The 12,630-nt window shown below is 39.2% G+C and overlaps 1 protein-coding gene across 10 annotated transcripts in view; it reads right to left on the reverse strand.

The window, feature by feature from the left end:
• Window positions 1-12,630, reverse strand: part of TNRC6B (trinucleotide repeat containing adaptor 6B) — a 121,076-nt gene that overhangs the window by 83,496 nt on the left and 24,950 nt on the right. For 8 of the 10 annotated variants that reach the window (XM_032444658.1, XM_015860539.2, XM_032444638.1 and 5 more), the window contains exon 4: window positions 1,361-1,428. The exons of the other annotated variants lie outside the window; for them this stretch is intronic. In XM_032444658.1, the coding sequence (XP_032300549.1) occupies window positions 1,361-1,428 (68 nt within the window). The remainder of the gene's footprint in view (window positions 1-1,360; window positions 1,429-12,630) is intronic. 10 annotated transcript variants of the gene reach the window in all.

A 12,630-nucleotide genomic window follows, 5' to 3' on the forward strand; every position in this document is an offset into this window, starting at 1 on the left:
CTGTAAAATAACCACAGCTTCCACTTGCACCTAAAATAAGACAGCAAACAAAAGGCCAGGATAAATCCAATACAAGGTCTCTCATATCCTCACTGTAACAACAAGGTACTACTGTATAACTAAATAAGTAATTCACAAGGGCAAAAACATAACTCCCGCTCTTTAAATTTTATTCCTGCACTGATTGCTTTCTGGAACTTTCTGAAAGTTTCTACTTTTCTACTTCAGTAAGCTTTGCATCTCTTGGTACCACAGTAAGTTGGGCAGTCTGAATAGAAAGAAATAGCAGCAATTAGTTTGAGAAGTTTGGCTCGCTTCCATGATGGAAAGAATGTGCATGCTCAGCACTACAACTTCCCCAAGCTCATCTTGGCTACCTCAGAAAGATTTTCTCATTGTTGCAGAGGCAGTCAACTTAGTCAATAGCTGATCTGAAAGGTAAGGAAGACCTTCTACTTGAGTCGAATGCCAACCTTTCTGCAACAAAGTATATAGCTGATGAAAGTGACAACAGAATCCCTGTTCGTGAGGTGACAGCCAACAGGACACACTGGGAATGGGGGCTGTTGATTAAAGATTTCCACTGTGAATTTCCTAAAGATAATCTTGCTTGTTCCAAAATGTATGTCAGGGAAAACATTTAATTGTGATACCAACATTAAATTACCATTGTATTAGCCAAAGGAAAGAATACAGAATACAGCCGTACTGCAATACTCATTTAGGACCAAGCTCTGCTCTTCTGCTACTGGACTTCGGTCTGAAGTCATTGGAAACACCGTTTTCTCCACATGTTTTACAAATAGAAATCTGTCATTTTTTCCTCACATGAAGCTTTTTTCCTTATACCGCTAAGTACCGGGATCTTCAATTGCTCATCCTTACAAAAGCAATTTTGTTTACAATTTCAGTTCCTTCCATACAGTACATTTTAATGAATTAAGTCTTGTATTTCAAAGAGAACCACTCTACCATTTGCACAAGAGAAAGATCCCCTAGTTCTAGCATATTTCAAATTATTTCCCTGAAGAAGAAATACATAAATGCTTAATGTACGAATTTTCACTTTAAAAATAAAAAGTAGAATTTAATACATGAGCACGAAGCTTCCAGAATGATTCTCTTCCACAGCAAATTCTGATTTACCTTCTGAAATTGCAAAGCATATTTCTATGCTTTTAAATGTAAGGCAAGTTATCATCCTGATTATTGTTTTTTTTCAGCTGCTATCCACTGTTAAATACCGGTATCTATGAACCAAAAGGGCGAGCACCAAACAACCAACCAATGCTCCCAGCACATTTAGACAGGAGTGCTTCACACCATGGTAAGGCCCTTTTTAAATAAACATGTGACTCACTGTTTGTTTTCTTCACCAGGAGGTGGAGTCTTGCCATGCCCCTCCATTACAAAATCCTCATGTTCCATCTGCAAAGGCAAGCATTGCAGGTCAGAATTGGTGGAGCAAAACGCAAATCACCTAAAGTGGCTCTTTTCCATATGCAACAACTTAAGGCAGCCACTTGATCGGAGCAACTGGTCCAGAACAGACCACGTAGTTTCTTAGCAACAGATGTTCATCCCCATTGCTATGGTACCGTTTTCTTGCACAATTCTCAGAAAATCTTGCAAGGGAAGAATGATTTAATGGCTACAGCAGAAGACTTATCAGTCATTGTACAGACATCCTTCATGATCCTGAGCAAGTGTGACTTCTGTTGTTTCTTCCTTGTGTATAACGTAAGAATTAAAAAGAAAAGCAAAACAAACAAAACCACATTTGTCTCAACATGATCTCTCTCCAAAAAAGTTTTCTTTTTCTTGTAAAAAAAACTAATTAACTACAGATAGAAACGGCTGTAAAAACAGTCTATTTGTTTTAAAAAGTATATTTTTATACGAAAAAGACTTTCACTGCACATATCTAGCTTAGTTAGCAGGGTAAAAAAAGAGGCCTGAGGGAACCTCAAATAAATGCTGTTCCAATGACAACATAAGGTAGGCATTTCCTTTGGCTCACATGATAAAAGATTCCAAGGGCACTAAGGAAGTTTTCTGTTTAATTGTTTGCTCTTTAAATACAATTTTAGCCCACATTTTCAGTAATTTCTTCATCACAAAAGAGGAATTGCATTATATTTGTTCATTTATTATGCACACTTCACTTAATTACTTCATTCAGCCAGAAGCTCTTGCGAAGGTAGCAGAATATTCTTCTCTTTCTACAGAAATTTAACACATGCACTTAGTATTTTATGGAAACTTCCAGGCATGGTTAGCAATGCTCTACTTTATATGAAGTCAGCAAGCAGACCACAATGCAATGTTCCACAGGCTATACAAGAAATAAAGCAAATAAATCCTGATCGCACATGAATCCGTGATCCACTACATTACACTAGGAATGGAAAGGAGAGATCTATTCTGTCTGTAAAGATAACAAATTTAATTACTCCCTTAAGGATAAAAACATCAACAATCTCACATGCAAAAAAAAAAGCCCCATAAACCAGCCAACAGCCACACCAGTGGCGCAAGTGGTAGGAATGCCGCATTGCAACACCGTAGGCCCTGGGTTCGAATCCCCCTGTGGCGCAAGTGGTAGAAGTGCCGTTCTGCTACAAAGGAGGCTCGAATCCCGGGGGGTTGGACTCGATGATCTCTAAGGTCCCTTCCAAACCGCACAAGACTATGCTACTATGATGATACCCTAGGCTTTCCCTTGTGTCCCTCCTCCCCATTAGAGATAACTTCTACTCATTTCAGTCTTGATCACGTTAACAAGTGAAAAAATGCTGACAAAAAAACATTAACTGCATGGTATTGTCTAGCAAGGACAACAGAAATTACTTTTTTCTCCTGCACAAACACAGCCCTAAGTAAACACCAACTGAACTGAGAAACTGAGAACTATATGGTGGTAACAACATCCAGAAGATAGTCAGTCAAGAAAGCATAAGGTAAATTCACGCTTGTAAACATTTACCCATGCAACCAACAGTAAAAACAGTCATTTTGTTTTAAAGCATAGTTTGAAAGCAACAAAGAAACGTGCAAACAACGTACAAACAATTTAGTGAATGACTTGCACTTTTATGCATGTATTCCCACCACAAACACCTTCAAACCTGGCTGTACCTCAGCCTACACTTGCTTCTCAAGAATTCTAACATCTGCTCTTAAACTGTCATGTGAAAGGTATTCCACCAGTTGATCTGTTGCAAACTAAAACAAAAAAAGATGGGATAACAGATCTGTGGAGGCACATCAAAACAGGATGCTTCTATCAGTGAGGGGAAAGTGGTTAATAAGTTACTGTTATACAGCCTGAAATCGGGTGCTATTCTAGCATGAATGACTCTGTTTAGTGTATTTTATGTTCGGCTGAGTTGAGGAATGCCTCTTGGTTTGAAATGAGTACAGTTCACATGAATGGTAAGCAAGGGAATGGTTTGTGGGCAATACCAGGAGGAAGGATGAAATATAATGCTTGGGAGTAAAAGAGAATGACATAGAGCACGTATAACGCTAAGCTGAGAAGGCTCCCACACAAAACAGAAATTTGGTTTAATGTAGAGAAGAATTTGTAAGAATTCAAGTATAAAAATAGAAAGCTTTTAAAACCAACACAAATTTAGAATGGAATGGGAGCTTATTTTATTAGATCATAAAGAAGAAATCTGAATGAGAATTCAAACGTTAGATCACCACCAAAACAAGGTAATTGCCAAAGTATTGCCAATAAAACTGCTGCTTTACTACAGCTGTAGAGTAAATTCCGCTGGTAGCAGAGCCGCTCAAGAACATTATTATCTAGCAAGCATATCTATCAAAATTACCATTTCAAAGAGAAGAGGAGGCAAATAATTAAGAGCTACAAATCCCCTGCACTGCAGACAACATTCTTGTAGGTCCAGATCCAATCTGTTTTAAAGCAGGTGGAAAAAAAAATCCCAAATCTGCTTTGAATACGAATAGGAAACAGATACTAGGTAGAATTATCTGAAATAATCTGCATTATAAAAAAGAGGCTAGCGCTTGACTTCTTAAAGAACTGCCATGGCAAAGTCTTACAAGAACCTCACCAAAAAAATTAATCACAGTGCAAGGAAATGAACATAAGTCATGAACATAAGAACTGTCAAATGCATGAAATAAAGATTAATTGGTAGGTTTTCACTGTGCAGAAAAAGCTAACAATGAAATGCCTTGGAACACTAGAAGAGGACATGGGAACTTTAAGAAATCAAATATCAGGGAACTGGAAAACTCTGATAGAATGGATGAATGTTAAAAACATAGTTGAGTGGCCAGAGGAGCATAGTCAATGGGTGGTAGGAAGAGGCTGGCAAAAGGTGAGATGCTGAAGAGGTTTATCCTAGAAATGATCTTTACATCTTTACCAGAGACTTGAAGGGCCAAAATAGTGAACTCTGAGGTGGTCAGGCTCAGCCAACATGGCTGAGGCAGGGCTGCCATTCAGAGGGACCTAGACAGGCGAAGGAGCAGCAGGAACATCAAATTCAGACAGGACAGCTGCAAGCACCACACCTGAGAGGCCCTGGCAAAGACACCGTCTGAAGAATGACAGGTTAGGAAGCAGCTCTGTGGAAAAGGTCTTGGCAGGCAGCAAATGGATCATGAGCCAGCAGTGTGCCCAGGCTCGAAAGGCCAACGGTATCCCAGGCTGTATTAATACAAGCCTTGCCAGTAGATGAGGAAACTGATTATTCTCTCTACTCAGAGCTCAACAGACCATAACTGGAAAAATGCATCCAGTTTTGGGCCCCACAAGAAAACATACCCACAAAGTGGGCTGGCTGGCTTTTGCAGTAGTGACCACTGAGATGCTTGGTCCTGCAGCATCTGTCCTGTGAGGAAAGGCTGAGGGTTCTGAGCTTGTTCAGCTTGGAGATGGTTTTGGGGTGTCTATCCATACCTACAAGGATGTCAGCAATGAGCCAGGCTCACCACAGTGGAAAACGGTGGGAGGACATGAAACAATGAGTTCAACTCTAAGAACAAAAGCTCTGGACAAAGCAAGGTCTAAGGCAGAGGAAAAATTTTATGTGAATAAAGCCCAGTTCTGCGTTAACACAAAACAACATATGACCAATGCACACACAAGAAAGCAGTTTGACAATGTTGTAACAAGCAGCACTTCTTCACTATGATTTAAACAAAACAAACTCAGAGAAGTGACATAAAAGGATATAGTTACTTGTAACATGTACTAATTAATCAGCAATTTGTTACTGTACAAACATAACTGGCAACACTGAATTTTTAAAGTCCTTGTTGACTATGAATTTTTACCTATCCAATATAAATAAGAAGGTTTGTGTACTGGAGGATGACAAAACAAGCAATACAAGCTCCTCTGTTTCTGACAAGGAGACCATATTTACACAGTGAAAGGGACAGGACTCTGAGCAACATGATCTAGTGAAAAGCATCCCTGCCCACAGCAAGGTTGTTGGACTACATGATTTCAAAAGGACTCTTTCAACAAAAATCATTCTGTGATTCTATGCATCAGGCTATTCCATAGGTCTGATCCACCTTAGCCTCTTTTTGCAGAACCTGATTGCTTCTTGAACTTGCTTCACCAAGGGCAAGTTAGGCCTGACAAACTCGGTGGCCTTTCCTGATGGAGTTAAAGCAGCTGTGGATAAAGGGTCTGAGGCACTTCACTTTCTTAAAAGGACTGCAGGGGGAGCCGTGGGCTCCAAGAATCAAAGCAAGTGCTCTCAGCACCTGTTTCTCCTGGCAAGAGATGGTGAAGGCTTCAAGATTCTGGCAGCTGGAAGCAGGAACCAGAAATAGACCCTCGAACAGCAGGGGAGGGAAGTTGATAGAAAACCTGCTTTTATTAAAAGAGGAACTGCAAGTTGTCAAATTCTGTATTCTATTATTTTAATCTTTCTTTCCAAGCATCTGAGCATTCAATTTTTTTTTAATAAATAACTTATATGTTGAGATATCTAAATACAAGAAGACAGTTTTATATACATTCCCAAAGATATTCACAATTAGACACTTCAATACTTAGCTTCTAAAGAATGAGATATAACAAAAGTGTCTCAGACATAACAAATCAGTACTACTTTTTCCTTTCCAGAAGTCCAACAGCTGTTAGCATGGTTTCATTCCACTCTTCCTAAAAATATTCTCAACAAAGCCCTAATGGATTTGATTAGGAAGTGTACCTGGTGTGGAGTTCCTAGATAATGTCCTGTTTGACATGTTTTGAAGTTTCCACAGCAAAACCCTCATCTGTCCTGAACACTGATATCAGAAAGCACACTTCCCTAACACAATTCAACATCTCCGTTAAATATCCAAGCCCTACAAAACTGAATTGAGCATATGAGAAAACAAATGATTTTTCAGGAATGCGACAAACCCTTGTAAGAAATCCTACACTTTATTTTGAACAGTATTCCTTTCCCACCCCACCTCCCCTGCACCAGTCATAGAAACACACTGATGCAGCTCCACCAGAGAGCTACTATCGCTAACACTACCTTTTCCCATTCAACAGATCCTTTTCTTAAAAATCAAGCAAAAAAAGAAATCACATACAAAAAACCACCCTTGCCTTTTAAATAACAACAAGGACAGTAACAAGCCGCCTGAGTGAACATGAGACAAAGTCTCAAAACAACTTTCATTTATTAGCATCTCCAACGCATGAACCGAAAGCCTCACCCAGCGTATCACTAGACTTCCCTCACTGAGGAACAGTCAAGGTCAAAAGCTGCCGTCTGCGGATTGCAGCAATTTACTTCCCATGCTTAAACTTAATTTAGCACAGCCGGTTGCAAGTCCAGTTTAAGACTGATACGTTTGGTGTTTCACCACAGCTACTGCTTTAAGAGCAGTAAAACTTCCTACTCCTCAGCAGCAACAGAGCTACAGTAAGCGTGCCATCAGCATTTCTTTTGTCTCACAAATACGTGCTTTAAGTGTAATTTCACAACCTAATCATTGAAATTCAAGCAATTAGTCACCAGTCACTGTTGTTAGCAGTTGTGGAAACTATAAATGCCAAGCTGCTAGAAGGACCTGTCGGAAATATCAGACAGTTTGAGGTCTAACAGAAATGTAATCACTACCACAGTTGAAAGGAGAGTTGAGTCACCGTTCTGCCTGACTTAATATAAGCATTTGGGATAAACTGAACTAAGGGTAAATTTTACTTGTTAGCAACAGATAAAACTGTCTAATTAAACTTCCTTGAATAAAACTGGCGCAACTTAGCTGCAAATACTCAAAAGATTTTCTTAGGAATAAGTTTCTGTTCAGCAAGCTGGTATCTCAGAATGTGCACGGAGTAGCACAAATTTCTTGGCACGAATTAGTGCCAGTGTAAACTTGAGACTTTACCTTAATTTCAGTGCACAGATGAAAACATCCAAAAAAGTTTCAATTGCTATTTCCACAGCCCTTAACTTTCTTTTTTTCTCAAGTGAGAAAGTAAAGGATTTTCCTGAACTACACACAGGAAAACCCTGGAGACAAGGTGCACAGAAAAGCTGTCTGAATTTTTGGACCCATGCAGGTTTTTGCTGTATTGCACAGCACTGCAATGTTGCTGAATTTTCACCTGAACCTATTTCTGCTTTTTCTTCCCCTCGTGAAAGCACAACCTCAGCACACAACAAAACACCAGCACAAGATGAGAATCAGCTCCAAGCCTACTTGCTATTTTATTTTCTTCAAGTTTCTCATCAGCATCTCGATCGTGCATTACAATGGTACCACCATTATGCAGTCTTAACTGGTTTTCCTGTTAGTAAAAAGAGAAGTGAAAGCTTACTGATGCAATCCTACTGATAGATCACAATCTCCTCGCTAATCATTGACTGTTCTTCTGCATACTATCACACTTAAAACTCACATGACTACTTTCTGAAATCTCTAATCTGGTATCTACGTTTGGTATATGCAGCCCAATGGCTGCTCAAGTCCTGACTCAACACCAAGTGCCAACACAGTAACATACACCACACATGCATAACCCTAACAAAGCAAGGGGACAGATTACAAATGACAGCTCAGTTAGACATTAAGAACAGAGTTGGTGTAACACACAATAAGTCATTTGTGTTTCACTTAACCACTACAGCACCTGGCTCAACAACTCTAGGAATTTTCTTCTACCACCAACTCAAACTTATCATCTGCACTTGCAGAAATGAACCACATTCCGTCTTCTCTGCTAACTTCTGAGGTGCAGACACTATCTAATATTCCATGAAATTCACAGCAGCTTAACGTGAATTCCCTGCTAAGCTTAAAACAGATGTATGAATATTAATGACAGGAGTCACACACTGAAAATGCTCAGAAGGTCTGGATTCCGGCCACATTTCTCTTTCCTACTGTATAGATAGGAAAGACTGAAAAAATATTTTCCACTTCCTTCTTAGCTGTAAGGTATTTCAAATGCAACAACTCATCAACATATACAATAATCTATCTGAATCTTGGTCTGGAAGTACTCTGAGATAGTCCGCTGTTTGTGGCACAAAACTCATTTTCTAGTAACACCTTCAATAGGTTCCTTCAAGTCACTGAAGATAAGGCATGACAGGGTATCTAGGAAAGCTATTTGAAATCTTCAACTTTGAAGCTAAGAAAGCTCTGAATAGTAGTTCGGCAAATTCAGGCTCAAAATATATAAAGTATTCAGAATCCAAGTGCTCTGCATATCCTGCCACAGCTGATAATGGAGCCCATCCTTTTGTTAGCGTGTTCTGCAAGGATACAGAATGGATCTCAGTAAAATCTGTATTTAATAAAAAATGAGCATCTTTCAGTTCAATTCTTTTCTGTATTATTCTTCTGATAAAAACCAGCAGCATTCCATGGCGCATGAATTGTAGCTTGCTGGTACAACTCCAAGGTATAAAAAAAAAAAAAAAAGCAACAGCAAAAACTTCTGTATTTTCCAAGTATTTAGGGGAAAAAAATCGGACTTGAAAGCCCTCGACTACTAGTTCAAGCAGCCACTTGTATGCTGCCCAATGGCTATACAGCCAGTTCAGTTAACAGCTTATGGGACAGACACTGATGAACAAGTTATGGCAGTTTAAACTGACATCTGTAAGTAGCTGATATTGTAATAGACACATTGTTAACCACCCTGACAGAGAAGAAAGCAAACAAGTTAACTGCTCCCTTCCCCTTAGATTTGGAAAGCCAGGTGCTGCATTGCCACAAATGAGCAACTGGCACAAACAAGAATTATTAATGTACTGAGAGAGCAGATGATCATGATATTACCAAAAACTGAATTAAACTTCTGCCCTGAACATTAAATCACCTTCATTGGGCCATAAATATTCTTTGCTAGTACTAGCTTATGTCATTTCAGTCAGGCAAAGAAGTGCTGAAATTATTCGTCACTAAGAGATCTGATAGGACAGAACTCATTTTCTGTGTTTACAAGAGACAAATTATTGTGTAGACTATAAACACAGGAACTACTATTGGCCCAGAAAGTCCCTGAGCAACAAACAGCCAGAGCCTTCAGCAAGTATGCATTAACCTCATTTTAGCCTCTTAGGCATCCATTTTTGACCACTGTCAAGAAGGAACAAAAAAGCAGCAGTTATCAGAATGCACATCCCAGCTCACTTCAGCTAAAGCAGAGACACTGGCAAGGCTGATGGCTGGCTAGTATATTTTTTTTCCAAATTTCTCAGGGTTATTAAAGTCTGCGAGACATCCAACAGGCTGCCGAGCTACTGCAGCATCTGCACATCTCTGGGAGGCACACAAGCCACTCTTTCATACATCACAAACTCATCCTCAAACAAAAACTCAAAATGCCAATACAGTAAGTTATTTCTCTAGCAATCACAAACGAACGCTCTGTATCTGGGGAAACCTATCAGTGTGAATTCAGAGCACTTCCACAACATCTCTTAGCAATCTCATTCCACACAAGCTTACTGCATCTGCAGGCAGCTATTGCATTCTCCTTTCTTCACAATAACTTCTCTATAATATACACTCTTGTCTACTAACCAAATGTCTGAGTTAAATGTCTGACTTAAAACAAGTGGCAGGAAACATCGATGTGCTTTTAATGTTGCTTTTATCCACAGGGAAACTGGCACTGCACAATGTCTTTTCCAGAGTTCACGTGTTCTTAGCTGTCCACACACTCTCCAGTCTAACATAATGATGAAGATGGCTATTTTTAGAGGCAAAAACAAAAGTCTTCTTCACAAACATCATCTTCATTTCTTCCACGTGGAATGAGAGGAGGGGAGAAAAAAGGTTTAAGAAACTGAAACAAATTTAGACCCATAGAGATCACTGAGTGAAAATGCAACTGTCCTTTTAGAATCATGCAAATGTATGAAGCCAATGAGATCACTCAGTGTTACACTTTTCAATGAACCAACCCAACTAATCAGCCTACAACCAATATGAACTCCAAGGCTAAGAAAAGCTTTACTGCCCATGGCTCAAGTTCCTCCCCAAGTATTGTCTTCTGGCAAAACAAGGGAGAGATGTCAGAACAAGAATATTTATCAATGCTTTCCCCAACAACGAGATGTTAAGTAGCTGATTATACAGAGCTCTAACACATCACATTCATACACACTACAACAAGTTCCAAAACTTTTGTAAAGCCAATGCTGAATGGAACGAGATCAAAGAGCAGTATACTGAAAAGTGGTGGAAAAGTCTCTAACTGTAAACCAAAACTAACCTGGCTTGGAAAGAGACACTTCCTTAGCAAACCTATAAAGCAATGCCCATCTCTGTCCAAAAACATCATAAAGGGGCTACACTCTGTTAGTCCCAAGATGCAAAGCCATCTTTTAAGCAAACATTGTTTGCTTCATTTGTTCTGTGTTTTTTTCCCCCGTTTTACACCATCTTCTCATTTGCTGTCATCAGTTGAAGCTGAGATGCTACTGGCCAGGAAAACAGTACTGAAGAAAGCATTTATGAAAAAAAAACCTTTAAAAGAATGGAAAAGGTGAGTCTGAACTGAATTTTATTTGAGACTGACGTATTTTTTTCCCCCTCTAGAAACCAGATGCACACCTGTTCACTGGAATGATCCCATACTATTATGTATCCTCCACATGGACTGTACATATGAAAAGGCTGGATGAAAGGACAGTCTGACAACAGTCCTTAACCGATCTTAAAGTCAATTTGGTAGATGATGGTATTTCCCAAGGGGGAAAAAAAAACCCCACATGATTTTATTAACTTTCTTTTTCTGTCTCTTAAAGCACTTCAGAGTGTGCACAGGAAAATGGACGGAGTCATCTTTCAGTTTTGTAATCTGTGTTTTAAAGATTTTAGAGTTCACTCTGCATAAGGAGGTTTTACAACAGTCAGACTAGTAGAATTCTTGTCCTTCAAGCTGAGTAAATTGCTATAAGACTATCCAAAAATCAAAGTTATGAACAGCATTCCTTAACAATGGCTTACATAGTTCTGTCTCTTTAATTACGTGCTCTTTCTCACAAATTCTTCAATTACTTTACCTTTGAAAACACAAGGCCAGTGGACCCCAATAACATACTGTAGTTTATAGCTCTTTGCTACAATGCCCGGTGCTCAGAGCTGATCTTATGCTTAGAGGGAAGCATAAGGTAAGTGCCTGCAGGGCAGAAAACCCCTCTGCTTCCAAGAGACTTTACAGGGTATTTTATACAAAGACTCCTACAACTCACATTCCAAATGATGGAAACATACCTTATATACCAGGGAACAAATGCTGGAGGTTCTATGAGTAACCTCCAAGCAGAGCTAAAAAACTGATAGAGTAACGTGGTTCCAAAAATACGGTGAATGATTCATAAAAAGCAAAAAAATAGGACTCTTCAGGATCCAAAGGAGAGCTGACAGCAACTTAAGTTGAAATCCTTGAAAACTCCGACTTGCCAGGGGTTTACAAGGTTGAAAATTCATCTCTTTCTAATACGCCAATATTGTCAAGTGTAGTGGGGATTCATACTGCAAGAGAACCCAACAAGCCTGAAAGCACCAGCCAGTACTAGATTGGGAAACAGCTTTTTAAAGAAAACAGCAACAAAATCAAAGCCACCCGAACTCCAGTAACAGAGTTATTTATTCAGTTCATCACTATGCAGGCCTTCAGCCTGAATGTTTAAAATTATTTAGCACCATCTGAATAGAAACCCATTTCTGCATCACTAAGAAGAGACAAGGTTTTGGACTTACTGTTAATTAACTACCCAAATATGATTTTCTTCTTACTGTGTTAAATGTAAATCTCAAACAGTGACACCTGCCTAACTTTTGACAACCTCAATCCAGTTAACATTGACTACCAAAAACTGAGAACAGCTTGCCCATATAGAAGGGGTAAGTGAACCATTCCTTATTTTTAAGTAACAGGTATCTCCCAGCTGGCAACACTGCCCTCCCAACAATGCTTCTAGTTTCTGTTTATAAATATCAAAACATGTAATTTATCAAATCAAATACAAATGCTACTCTGGCAAGCTTAAGTTTCCTTAGTTTCAACTTCTTAAATCTTTGAGTAAGCATTCTGTACTTTTTAACCTTTTCATTATCTCAGTGTGAATGCCTCCAGATAAAACAACCACAGCCATTATCAATAGT

The sequence above is a fragment of the Coturnix japonica genome, chromosome 1 (genome assembly GCF_001577835.2).
Source record: "Coturnix japonica isolate 7356 chromosome 1, Coturnix japonica 2.1, whole genome shotgun sequence".
NCBI lineage: Eukaryota > Metazoa > Chordata > Aves > Galliformes > Phasianidae > Coturnix > Coturnix japonica.